Source organism: Suillus paluster, assembly GCF_016628075.1.
Source record: "Suillus paluster strain FC165 chromosome Unknown EDB91scaffold_38, whole genome shotgun sequence".
NCBI lineage: Eukaryota > Fungi > Basidiomycota > Agaricomycetes > Boletales > Suillaceae > Suillus > Suillus paluster.
In genome coordinates this window covers 205,901-220,123 of record NW_024537598.1, presented here as the reverse complement: position 1 = coordinate 220,123, position 14,223 = coordinate 205,901, and the positions used below count along the sequence as shown (strand labels likewise).

Below are 14,223 nucleotides of genomic sequence, written 5' to 3'. Positions count from 1 at the left end.
CCTGCACAGAATTGATTAGGTCACACTGTGTCACACTGCCATTTTTACTCTCCAATGCCGTCAAGTGTTGATTGAATGAAGTAGGGTGTTGGATGCTGAGCAGAGCTTGATGACTCCGACCACTAAATCACTCCTCCTGTTATGCCCTGTGTCTTGACAGTACAACATTTGTGTTGCACAACAAAGCTTGGTTTTTGTGTCAGAAAAAATTAGAGCAGTGATAGAAGGTAATGAGGAATCATGCGTAAAATTCCTGATTTTTTTTTGGTCAATGTGATGGCTTCCCTGTGATGGATTGGCATGGAAAGTACACTTTCTGAGCAGTGTTTTACTCCCGCAAGCACTTCTCATCCATTTTTTGTGAAATAAAAAATACAGACAGTGAGCTATGCATTGATCATCTTTCAGAATCATTGTGCAAAGAAAATGAGCGAAAGATGAGTGTGCTACATTGCATTTTTGCAACCCTGGGCCAAAGATAGTATCTTATGACATCAAAATTTTCGAGTATCTGCCAACATTGTCTTATTGAATAAATACAAAATATAAAATTATCCCTGAATGTTTGACTAAACTTGAAGTTTTGTCAGATCAAAGTTTTGCACAACATTAAAACTTGACTTAAACACTGAAACTACACCTTTAAGTTGATTTTTAATGTTATACAAAACTTTGATCTGACAAAACTTCAAGTTTAGGCAAACATCCACAGATCATTTTATATTTATTACTTATCCCATGAAATAATGTCTTCAGATACATGAAGTTTTTGATGTCCTATAAAATCTCGTCCATATATTGAATTTTGCACCCACTGAAAATCTCAATCGGGGTTTAAAGTATTTTCTTTGCACTTCATACAACATTCAAAGGAGTTGTAGGTACCCTGTTATCACTCCAACCTTACTCAGTTCCTGCAGACCCTGAACCAACAAAGTCCAAACACCCTCATGGCATTCACACCAATCGGACCCAAAACACTTACCAAGATGTTCGGTTCCACTTATTGTTGACAGCATCACCCAGCAATATATAACCCTCAATGTCTCCTTCCCCTTCGTGCGTCCCTTCCCTCACTTCTCCCTCTCATACCTTCTCTTTTGTCAGTTTAATTTTTCCTTCACTTCTCATTATCTCTTTGCCATACTCACCCATGACCAACCTATGACTCCTTAATATTTGGTTGTTTTTCTCATCGCGGTTGTTACTGATGTAGCACTTTGTCTGACAATTTGTTTGTGGGCCGTTGCATTAGTGGCTCACTTTGTTCACTGTACACTATTTTGTATATGTTTGGTACATGTGAAATGGAATAAGCTGGCCATACTACATCATGAATTGATATACGAGAGATCTAACATGAAAATTCAATAATGTATGATGTTTATCTAGTTGGTGCATGTGTGCTGGTGGGAAGTAGTGTGGGTGATGCTTGTTTAGTCGGCGTACACACTGGTGGGAAGGCCACAGTATGAGTCTCGGGTATATACAGTGGCTCAAAAAGTGTCTCAATGTTTGCACATTTTCATATAATTGCATCATTGTGAGCCAGGGTGTGGGAATATAATAGGGCTATAGGGACATATCTGAATCCCTTGTATCCAGGCTTGAATCTGAGATATGCAGCGTGGGAAAGTGATGTCATGGAGCGGAGATATGGCTATTCTAGTTTAGTGACTTATTGAGACACTTATTTGACTTTATATCAAAATCATAGAATTAGACCACCTACACATGATGTGATCAATGACACATGTCTTAGAATATCATATGGGATGTGAAAGTATAAAAATAATAAAAATAAAGCCAAACATCAACCTTTTTTGGCATCTTTTATCACTGACTACACAAAATCAATTCAACACTCTTTCTACACAATTCAACCAAATTTTTATAGAATATCTCACATTATACTTGTGTCCACTAAAGTATTATAAATAAAACTTACTGTAGACACTGTACAAGCCTTCAGAAGTTCATTGGTGATCACCATTCTATGCTTTTTACCTCTACTATTTAGTATGCTATTTGCTCAAACAGTACTGACAAGCCTGAAAATGCTGCTCAAGTGACAAAAAGACTGTATAATATCTAGAAGCAGCTTATTACATCACAGACACCATGTTGTGACTTGGGGGTAAGTGATATCAAGGCTAGAATTAGGCAAAAACATTCCTTTCTCTTCTAGCACTACAGAAGAGGAGATTATAAGCTTCACTATTGCCATTGATTTGGCATCAGATGATTAATTCCAGTTCTATCTGCTAATTGTATAATTTTTGTTCAGCTATTCATAGTACAGCACTAGTGATACATAGCAGTGTTTACTCTTACTTCTATAGTGCTAAATAAGAAAAGGATGTTTTTACATAATTCTAGCCTTGATATCACTTACCCCCAAGTCACAACATGGTGTCTGTGATGTAATAAGCTGCTTCTAGATATTATACAGTCTTTTTGTCACTTGAGCAGCATTTGCAGGCTTGTCAGTACTGTTTAAGCAAATAGCATACTAAATAGTAGAGGTAAAAAGCATAGAATGGTGATCACCAATGAACTTCTGAAGGCTTGTACAGTGTCTACAGTAAGTTTTATTTATAATACTTTAGTGGACACAAGTATAATGTGAGATATTCTATAAAAATTTGGTTGAATTGTGTAGAAAGAGTGTTGAATTGATTTTGTGTAGTCAGTGATAAAAGATGCCAAAAAAGGTTGATGTTTGGCTTTATTTTTATTATTTTTATACTTTCACATCCCATATGATATTCTAAGACATGTGTCATTGATCACATCATGTGTAGGTGGTCTAATTCTATGATTTTGATATAAAGTCAAATAAGTGTCTCAATAAGTCACTAAACTAGAATAGCCATATCTCCGCTCCATGACATCACTTTCCCACGCTGCATATCTCAGATTCAAGCCTGGATACAAGGGATTCAGATATGTCCCTATAGCCCTATTATATTCCCACACCCTGGCTCACAATGATGCAATTATATGAAAATGTGCAAACATTGAGACACTTTTTGAGCCACTGTAGTATGGGGGGATGCTCATCTAGTTGGTGCATGCGCTGATGGGAAGGCTGTTAAAAATGCAACAATGGCAATGATCCACCCAACTTGAATGAGATACCACTACCAAGCAGCTGGCGACGCAAATGTGAACACTTTGTGTTTCAATGGCAGTGGTACTGGTACAGGCTCGTGTTTTGGAATGCCTGGCAATGAAGACACTGAGATGATGCGAGTGGTGCAATCCTCCATACCGGGTGGCATTAGTGGCGATGCAGTTGAAGATGTCAAATAGCTTGGCGATGGCGTGTCCAGAGTTGTCGGCAGCATAATGTAGGTAGAATTATGCAGAGGGAAGGCCAGCTTTGGGGGAGAGCAATGAAACTGGATATATTAGAGTCATCGAGACAGGTGAAGTGAGTGTAAGTGTTGATAAAAAAAATGCAACAATATCAATGATCCACCCAATGAGATACTACTACCAAATGAGTTACAGCTGGCGATGTGAATGTGAATGTTTTGACGGCAGCGACGGCAGCAGTACTGGTACAGGCTTGGGTTTTGGAATGCCTGGTGATGAATACACCGAGATGATGCAAGCGGTGCAATCCTCTGTGTTGGGTGGTGTTGGCAGCAATGCAGTTGAAGCCAGGGACATCAATGTTGAATAACTCAGTGATGGCATGTTCGAAGTTGTCGGCAGCAGTGATATAAGGCGTGCATGATCAGCCTGCTCATGGTTCATTGTGGCACATTCAATCAAGCAGCTGGCATTGCAGTCAACTGAGATATGTTCAAGTTGCAATTATTACATTATCTTGATAAATCATCTAAGTAAGTATAGTATCATCCATGAAGTGCACCGTCTAGAGTACTGAACTGCAATATTGGGACACAAGTGGAATGGATTGGATCTAGCAAGTCGTCAACATTGAGGGCACATATCCTGTGCAGGAGGTAGCCCTTATATATACAGGTTGGAGAACCAATTTCGAGTCGGAGAGCTGAATTAGAATGTGGTTTTCGAGGTCTTTTGTGATATCCGTAATGCTGAGGTGTAGGTCCATGTTCGGACTTTGTTGGTGCAGGGTTTGTGGGAACCGAGTAAGGTCCGAGTGATAACAGGGTACCAGGAAACTCCATTCAAAGTGCTCTTAAATATTGATAACCCTGATGTGTCAGTGTTCAGTTCAACAGGGTCCAACAAGGTTCAACATGACTAACTCAGCTTCAGCAATCAGCTTGTGCCTTGGATAAGCGACAGCAATCATGTTCACAGACAGTGCTAATGTCATAAAGGAGTTGTGTGGCAACTGCAATTGCAATGAATTTCATAATGGTGCTGGCAATAGAAGCTCTAATGAAGCAAGCGTGTCCATAATCCTCATTATATTCTCCATTTAGACGTGCATTTCAACTTCTCAGCAACTTGGCGAACATCTGTCACCATGTTCCTTGCAATAAACATTACAATCCATGTTGTAACAATTGGGGTGCAATGAATATAATATTTGTTTACTATTTAAATTTCTAGTGAATACACTACAGTATATAAAATACATCCACCGGAATGTGTCGCAGGTGGCTGCGAGACCGCCCGAAGAAGTGAAACAGAGTGGGACATATTGATAAGTGATTATGTATGAACTGAACACAAGGAATGGAGCTCGCGCACTGCATACATGGATGGTGCGCCAAACAGTCACAAAGGATGTGCGAATTCCAATCAAGAGCACCATTGCATTGAGTGTGGGTGTCGTTGTGGGAGATTATTTGCATCATAGATTCAGATGTGCATTCTACCCAAGAGAGTGTTGATAGCGTGCAACAATGCGCCCTAATATCAAAGCGTCAAACCAAGAACAATTATCAAAAGGTGAGACAAAATTAATACAGACCCTGATTCAGACTGGTATCGTTTGAACACGCGCGCTAGATCACATAGCTCGGAAACAGCTGTTAATACTGCTGTGTTAATATGTCAATGTGCTGTCCATAGGTATGAATAAACATTAACGCACATTGACAGCTGCAGCTTCAATCATCTGCAAGGTCCAGGTCTTGTGCACCGAGTAATATACAATAGAGCATTTTGCAGACATTGGAGTTGTCTGCAGGGGGACTCGAGGAGTTGATTCAGATGGGAGGTCCAGGTCCAGGTGTCTGAATGTGTCAATTCAGAATCACCATTGAAAAATTTAGAAGGTAAGAATAGAAGGTTGTTACAGTTACAGTCAAAATCAATTTGTAGTGTTTAGATTTTAAGCGAGTTTCCTGCTCAATTTCCACTACAGATTCTGAAGAATTCTGAATCTCTTATCATTGCATGATTCAGATGGCCTTATTAGATTATTAATAACATGATTCATTGACAGACACGACGACCAACTAATTATCAGGACTGCAATGAACTGGAGTCGTAATATTACTGCTAATTTTTCTGACGGGCAGACTTCTTCTTCTTCCGTCCTCGAGTATGACCCTCATTGAAAGGCTCTGCATGATCCTCTGCATCTATAGTTCCAGTCACCCCTTCATTGAGCTCCACGTCACCTGTGTCATTGAAAACAAGCAAGTTCTGATTGACCGCAGTAACTGCAGGAGTGAGTGGCATTACGAGAGGAGCACTGGAGCCACTGGAAGGTATTTCAGGAACTATGGACAACCTTGGAGTCGATAGCGGAGAATTCAGCGCAGACTGAGTGATTTCAATACCCTGAGCGGAGTCACCCGGGGTAGAATCCAAATCCTCGTCGGCATCATTGGATTGCAAGCCAGCCATTGTTACAGCTGTGCTTATCTTGCTTCTTTTTCCCTTGATCCATGCCTACTAAGCATGTCTCTTATCATGCTATATTTAGTTCAGTATTACTCAGACGCCTCATTGCTTACGCATGTGCTTACTGATACATACCTATTATTACGTCATACCCTGTACCCAGTATACTATATAAACCCTGGCTAGGTGACGCTGATTCTTCAGCTTAACCTACGCTGGTTTTCCTCTGAACACTCTGACTTGATTCTAAGTTACCTCTTCGGTACTTAGCCTTTATTTGACTTGGACGTTCTTGGACCTCTGTCTAGAATGTATTATAAGACCGACTGTCTTATTTTGATTGATTGTTTGCCTGCATTACACTTGGCGTAACAGCCATTGCAAGTGCAATCTGCACAGTAAAGTCTTTCCCATCAGGTGCATCAACTGGTAGCTTCGCGGCTCCAAAGATATGTCCCTCAATGTGGCATCTGATCTTTGTGAGATACGGAGCATCCCAGCAACACACCAAAATCTTCTTGAAGCTGTAGAATAGATTTTTGTATTGAATCCCCGAGCTTTTGCCGTGGCCATCTTGAGAGAATACCATATCTGGTGATAGAAGAAAGATGGCCTGCAATGAAGAATGCTCAGCGACGATGGGAGCAATAAAATGAACCACTTACAATTGTGGTGCTCCATGCAATTGCTCCGGGCATTATGGTAGATACACCCCAAATCTTGTAGTTTCTAGGTGGCCCACCCTTCTTGACAGATGTAAGGGATGCTTCGCCCATCAAAACCGCTTTCAAGATCTGTTTTGGGGACATCGTCATTTTCAGTAAGCTGTATATGAACAAAGAAATGGCAACGTACCTGAGCCAAGGGCTTCCAGTTACCAAAGACAGTTGAATTACTAGCGTCAACAACTGCGTTTGGAAAGAGAATGGGAGGAAATGGTGGGTAGGTATGGCTTCCGGGTATAGTACCTAGCAGCCTACAAAGCTCATCGACGGTGTCTTGTTTTGAGGATGTGACAAAGTAATCAGAACTTAACCCAAAAATGCGACCACCAACTTGTCGCAACTTGATGAGTTTGGAAGACCGACCAGCTTCAAGTGCTTGTTGCAGCTGGACAAGGATTAGTACATAGAAGTCAATTAATAATGTACACACGTACAGTCTTATGGAAATGATTTGAGGATATGAGATGGTGCAGGTGATCCAGGAGCACACTACGTAGTTCAGACAATAATGTGTCCGCTTCTGCAGCCAAGTTTGCATAGCGAGCTGGCCGGTCAAATGACGAGCCAATCGAAGGCAGAGTCTTCTTTAGTAGCTCGGCGCTGGGTGGGTACATCTCATACATGACGCCATACTTCTTAGCAAACATCTTCACTTCCTCGTCAAATGCTACAAGGCTGGGAGGGTGCCTTGGAGGTTTTGCGAGAGGGTTTGTTGGCCTCCAAAATGGCATTCTTTTCTTCCAAAAGTTGATTGCACTGCTTGACAGCTTCTAACTGGAGCTGAGCCTCCTTCAAAGTCTATTTAAAGAGATCTGAATGAGTCACTCGAGTATGACAACTGTTTTGATATATCTAACTCACTGTACTAATATGAGATTCTTCATGAGCAGATGTGCGAATTTGACTTGTTGCACCTGCCGCAGGATGAGGATTGGAGATAGAAGGTTCAGGAGCATGACATCGCAAGCCTGCAGCCTCAGAGTCTGAATCATTGGACCTAATATGACTGTATGGTCCATTCTGAATCATCTTGAATAGCGGGACACTGATGGAATTTCGACCGTAATGTCAATGCAGATCAAGCTGAGGGAAGACGCAGATGAGTGGTCGATGGGGGATTGAAATAATGCTGGGGGTTAATATATTGTCATTCAAAGTGGGCTAACAAGTGATCAAAAAATGTGTCCTGATGATGCACAGCAAGGACTTACTCGCTTGAGTACTCGTTTACGTGGGTCATGACGGGAATGTGATGGGGACAATGCATGAGGATCTGAATCAGACAAAGTGAGGCACTTGACTTGACGTGGACTTAATTCCCCTATGTAATATAACATGAGACGTGTTACATCAACACTGCCAGATTCCGTCACCTTTCTGAGTCTGCGTTGACTTACTGTTGCGATCCGATTTGTGGCTGTCAGCATGGAATAATCAGTGTAAGTCTAGGCAGATTCAGAGGAGTAATATTAATGATGGCAACTAGAAATTAAATCATCGGATCAGAATTTCCATTGCGAGGAACCTTGAGCACTCCAAATCTGATTCAGAATCGATCAAAACACACCACTGAGGTGTGTATTATGCTCCAAGGTCGGTTGACGACACATCATGGAGAAGGTGTTCCCTATGATGCCAAGCACGAATGAGGATTCGGTTGAGGCTTCAAATAACATTCAAGTAATAGATCGTTGACATACCTAATAGGCCATAACCATGAATGGAGCGCTCGTGAGCTTCTCCAGCACACCAGGTCCTGGACCAGGCATATTAACAATAATAAGAAGCAGGTAAGCTTCCCAGTCATAACTATGAATGGAGCGCTCACCTGATGATTGCCCATGAGCTTCTGAATTTCCAGCACACCTTGCATATGAGGAAGCAGGAGGATCCATTGATTCCAAATCCAACAACAGAGTTGGGTCCAGGGTCCAGTTCACATTCTGACTAACAGTCACTTCATACAACTAATAGCAATAAATGTGAGATCATGCATATGAATTGGTGGGTATATGAGATAATAGAGTGACTATTGTGAAAGACTAAATTGTCGCTGCTGCCAGTACATCAACAACACATCTGAATCGCTGGCAGAAACATTGATTCTGACAGGACATTCACCAACATAGTATTATGCTTGCCCCTTGTTGAGATGATAATCATCCACAGCTGCTCGCTTGCTTCGAAATGACTTGTAGTTTCCCCCTGCGGCACCACGCGCAAACATAACAGCCGCTAATCTATAATTTGTCAAAATTAACAATACATCAGGAAACCATTTGAAGGAGATAATTTTAAATACCTTGAGGTAAATACACCAGTGCGCCAGCCGCATCGGACTGAGTAGAACTTCTCAACAACACCAGAGCCTGTAGTAGTAACCGAGGCAATTGTTTCTGAGGACGGTTGTCATTGTAGTGTGGGCAGCCTTGCATTTTGGTGTGGTTGGTTTGCGAGATCGACAACTGGGGCACGTTCACGATGCTGATTGACGGTTGGGACATGTTGACGGTGTTGATTTGTCACATTATTAGTGACATCAGAGGGTCCAGGGTCGATACATGGTTGGTTTGTTTGGGCATGTTGAAGCCTATGATCAGCATTGATACGGCAAGGTAAAGGGTCCGCACGCTGTTGCTGTTGGTTTGTCATGCTACTGACAATGTGGCCATGCTGAAGCCTATTGTCAATGCGGGCAGGGGCGCGCTGTTATCAATGACAAAAAATAAGCTCTCAGGACTGATCAACATCAAGTATGACTACAATACCTGCTGCACACTTGCAGTCTGTCGACTAATGTTAGGTCTGACAAGCTTTTCGGAATCTGATTCGGACGAAGTGTCTACTTCAACACGAATGTTCCCAGAATATGGCCAGTCCTGGTAACTTGATGACAGGCATTGTTGATAGTAGAAATGTGGTACTGTCAGAGAGCGTATGGGGGATTCAGAAGTGCCGATTGAATTGATGGAATTGCATGCAGAATTCAGAGTCGAGCCAGAACTAACATCATTAGGGACTTGTTGAATGACAGCAGCAGCTAATACAGCTGCCTGAACTGTTTGGTGGTTAATAGTAATAAAATTGACAGTGAATCAATTGAAATTCACCATTGACGTGAGGTTGGGATGATTCAGAAACCCCATGTTGCAACAACAGTGTCTCTTGTTCTGAGGACCATGGTGGTTTAGGGCAATTAAGATGTCTTGAGAAAGCTGAATCTGATTCAGAACATGTTATTTAAATCAATTTTGAAGCGATTATGACAAATGTAATAATAATTCTCACATACCGCTAGACTCTGACTAGTACGACGTCATTACAAGTTGAATGCAGACTCAAGGTCAAGGCTTCTGGGTTTCAGTGTTAGATGAGCAATGGTCGATCGAGTACAGAAGGTAAACATACTATGGTTTCGCAGATAAAACCAATAGCTTGCAAGGTGGTGATCTTCGTACATGAGCAGCAAGGTTGTTTTTGCGGGAAAGACCAGCTGTAGTATGGATTTGAAAATTTTGTCGGTAGCTCATATGCCAACATCAAATGTATGTAGTACATAATACACTGGCTGTGGGAGATCTAGAGGCAGATGCACAAGACCGGACTATTAAACACTACACTGGCGCAATCAGTATATATGAGAGTCTTTGTGAAGTTTCATGCGAAGGAACATATCAGTGTCGACGGAATCGACAACAAAGAAGTCACCAGGCTGAGAGCAATCCTCAAGCAACAGTGCCCCCCTGATAATCGATTCAGCGAAGGAGGTTGAGCTCTAACTCGCCATAACCCTAGGTGCCTGTCCTTCAAAGGTCAATTTGGAATAGGGGCTTCACAAGGATGAATGAGAGCCATGGGGTAACTTGCATCTCCAACCAAGCACATGAATATGAAGATCAAGTGACCAAAGATGATCCCATCTTGGGTCCTGATAATGACGGAGTCATATCTCGGCACATTGTGGAACATCGGGGAGCAGTGGAGGTAGTCTTTTGATGTCCAAAAATCAACCGTCGACTCGAAGTTTGCTTGCAAGTAACTGGAATTCTGTCACCTGTCGGTACAGTGCAAATCAAAGTATTAAAGTTGTGGCTGACTCATCAAGAAGAACAAAAATCTCACTGTATCAGCACCCAATTCAAGTGCAACATGTCCATTCCGTGTAATGATGGGTATCGTGTTAAGAAAGCGGTTAATTTTGGTATGAAACTGATGAAATGCTGGGTCTTCGAGGTGTGCTTGCTGAATGGCATTTATCGAGGATATATGCTGACATGAACCAAGCTTGATATGAAAGCTGCCAGTGGACTCCAATCTAGGTGTAACTCTCTCGTCCAGGGCTGTGTCATCTGTGTCCAAATCCAAATCTGAACCACCAAGAGCACTCACTTCCTTTCTTGCGTTATAGTCATTGAGATCATTGAGGCGATAGCAAATCCATGCCGATACAAGGCTCCAATGGTCTGCACGTAAGATCTAGTATTCTCAGTAATCAATGTAAGTTCAGAAGCAGTAGCAGACGCCCGACCTGGTCTGCAACTTGTTTGAAATTTGTTCGGAGCTGGTAATATTTTTTCAGGGGTCTATGTGCTTTCTCATTTGGTTTGGTGTTGAAATTCCGAGTAACTCCTTTGGCCTTGATATCGTCAAAAAGGTGAACAGCTAAGTGATCCTTTGGAAAATTCCAATTCTTCAGTTCAGATCCAGATTTAGACATATATTTCTATGGATGATCTGTCAGCTACTCGACAGCGCTAGCGTAAAGCACAACTTACATCCATGAGTCTAGAAAACTCACCAAGAGCGGCTCGACCAGCAGCAAGGGTCTCCATGGTGTGCACTTCAAGAGCTGCGAACATGTCTACATCTAAATGGGCTCGAATACATTGAAGGAGGAGATATCCTTGCTTGTGTACTTCAGGATCGAGTATGTCATGAGCAACAAACACGATCAACTGCATGTAAAGGGTGAACATCAATTATAATTGAAATTTTGAGAGTGTCCGAGTCAATCACCTTTAATATGTCTTCGTACTTTGTCCCGTCAGCGAAGCTAATTCCCATGACTTCCTTGAAGTGGTTGAGATTCCACCACCTTGGCGCTGCTGCAAACCTGAGAAACACTTGTAATGGATTCAGATGTCTGTGATGAAACGAAAAACAGACCCTTCATCTATCATAGTCGCAGCTTGTCTACCGGCTTCATTAATCCATTTTTGCAGCTCGATCCACAAGTGTTTCCCCCACAGTCCTTCATGGTGGGTATGTAGGCGGTCAAAACAAAGGGCATGAAAGACGTCCAGAAGCTTTGATAGATTGAGAGAGTTCTGTTGAGTTACACTGTGAACTTGATTCCAGCAATATAATAAGATTCAAATACTTACTTCAACATCTCTCAGCGACTGAGACTTCAACTTCTTCTCTCACTTTGCCTTAGTGGTCTTCCTTCTTGCCTTCCTGAGCAGGCGAACAGAATTGCGACATGTGCAAAGTGGCCAGGTGTCCAACAGACTATGTAACTCGTCATGGGGAACCAAGCAAATGGGACACAGAAATTTTCCCATGACTCCATGGATCAGGGACATAACACATCTGCACATAATACACCTTAGAAGCACGATAGATAATGCTCTGGACTATACGCACTGCTCCTTGTAGTCTGCAGACAAGATCGGGACAAAAGGAAAGAAAAGGCGTTGAAGTTTATCCCAACACTCAACCCATCCACCATGCTTCCTCTTCGATCTAAGACACTTGAGTATGAGCTTGAAGGACTCCTGCCAAACCGCCACTTTGAAATCCGCAAATTTTGGGTTTCCCGACTTCGAGGGATCATCTTTGACCTTGAAAAATCAGTGTTAGTTAAACAATAGTCAAGCAGGATGGAGTCACGATACAATGGGGAGCCATGCGACAACTCGACCGCCACCAACCCCTTCGCCATTTTGGATGGATGCTGGGAGGTTTGCAATACAGGCAATCACAGGGTAGCCTTTTTTGCGACCAAAGGAAGACAACTTTGCCTTATCTGCATAGAGGATAAATGCAAGTGGCTTTGCATGGCCGTGCATAGATGACTGGATGTATTAAACTTGAGTGAGTTGCTGAAACTAATGTTGTGCTACTCAACACTCACCTGAGCCTCCCAAAACCTATCTGCAGTCCAAGGCTCATCGATAAATCTCACAAATGTATTCCCATCAAACTTTGACAGGCGTTGAGCGTCAAAGGTAAATTGGGGGCCAATATAAGGGTCTCGAAGGAGGTCGCATGCCCAGTCCCATAAGTCCCGGTAGCAAAGGGTGAATTCTTGATCAACCCCATTGTAAGGCACTTGGATTGTTTGCTTTGTAAACTATCAAAACACCAAGAGGACCTTACTGGAGTTAGATGATGGGAGATAGCACTCCACTGTGTTCCGAACATCTTTGTAGTTGCGGAGGGTGAAAGACTCTGAATCCTGCTTCGAGCGATGCAAAAGGTTGATCAGCCGGTCAATTTGAGGCTGGCTAAGGGCAGCTTCATGAGCAAGTTCAGCTACCTTGAAGTCTAGGCGAGATTGAAATGGCACCCAAGGTTGCGTATCAGGGAATTGGTGGGTCTTCCAAATTGTCGCACTGAAACGTCGAGAATGTCTGTGTTTGCGCTGGGATTCCAGAGTTGGGGTGATATTCAGTCCGAATATCATCAACATTATGCCAAGTTGCTTGATGCTCTGAACCATCTACAGACGGTTCATATGGTGAAGGCACACGATGAATATCTATAAAACAGCTGCTAGTTATAATGTCAAAGGCAAAGATTTATTCACTCACCTTCATCCTCAACACCCATCCACTGGTTATCTGAATCATCCACAACAGGCTCATTGGCGATGCATGCATTCAAACTCTCCACCTGTTGATTCAGATTGTCGGCTTGCTCAGCTGCACGATGTGCATCGAATGGGACATTAACTGCGGTTGAGTGTACTGTGACAGTAATGTTTGGCATCTCGAGAAAAAATCAGAATTGCACCTGAAGGTTGGTAATAAGTGTTCACAATGTGATGCTGGTCCTCCTCAAAATCCCTCGCATGTTTTGCACAGGCGGTGCGATGCGTCCTGAAACCACGCGGCTTGAATGATTTACTACAGAGGTCACAGGTCACCTCTGCCATGTTGGTCCCGATGGTTTGATGAATCATGCATCAAAAACAATAACAGCAGAATCTGAAATCTATATCGGTCTTATCTGATTCAATTACATTATAATAGACTCTATCACCAATGTTTGTTGTCGCTTGTGTATTGACAGAACTTGTGCAAAGCATTACAATATCTTGTAATAATATCACGTGGAATGAGGTACCATTACAATTTTAATGTTATATATATCTCAATGACCTGCCATTACAATGGAGGTGGGAAATTTCCGACAAAGTCAACATTGACAACAACATTTAAGAATTGTACTGTGAAGACAAGACGGGTCAGGCAAAGGATGAGGTGCATTCGAACGAGTCAGGGAAATAATAATAATACAGGAGGTTCTGAATTCGAATCTTGAGTTTCTTCAAGTTTTTGTGTGAGCCGGTATCAGTGAAGTCGTCGTTCAACCTGGTCCAAAAAGGCAATATAGGTAGTAACTGAAATTACTAAATCAAGCAAGTTGAACATGGCCATAGTATCGGGTCTGTAAGTAGCGGGGTTCTTGCGAT

General features: G+C 42.3%; 2 protein-coding genes across 2 annotated transcripts; both read right to left on the bottom strand.

The window, feature by feature from the left end:
• Positions 1–6,172: 6,172 nt before the first annotated feature.
• EDB91DRAFT_1017634 (uncharacterized protein) lies at positions 6,173–6,888 on the bottom strand (the record flags this gene model as incomplete). Its single annotated transcript, XM_041312512.1, has 3 exons — positions 6,173–6,412; positions 6,465–6,593; positions 6,655–6,888. Coding segments are annotated over 3 exons (603 nt in total), but the record flags the coding sequence as incomplete, so codon positions are not given.
• A 3,449-nt stretch (positions 6,889–10,337) lies between these two features.
• On the bottom strand, positions 10,338–13,517 carry EDB91DRAFT_1238031 (uncharacterized protein; the record flags this gene model as incomplete). The annotated part of the gene is made up of 14 exons (XM_041321658.1): positions 10,338–10,571; positions 10,647–11,000; positions 11,053–11,214; positions 11,300–11,479; positions 11,541–11,637; positions 11,691–11,830; positions 11,909–11,918; positions 11,952–12,116; positions 12,171–12,367; positions 12,422–12,601; positions 12,661–12,879; positions 12,937–13,125; positions 13,297–13,298; positions 13,340–13,517. The coding sequence occupies 14 exons, from the start codon at positions 13,515–13,517 to the stop codon at positions 10,338–10,340; spliced, it is 2,307 nt and encodes a 768-aa protein (XP_041175710.1).
• Positions 13,518–14,223: the final 706 nt, after the last annotated feature.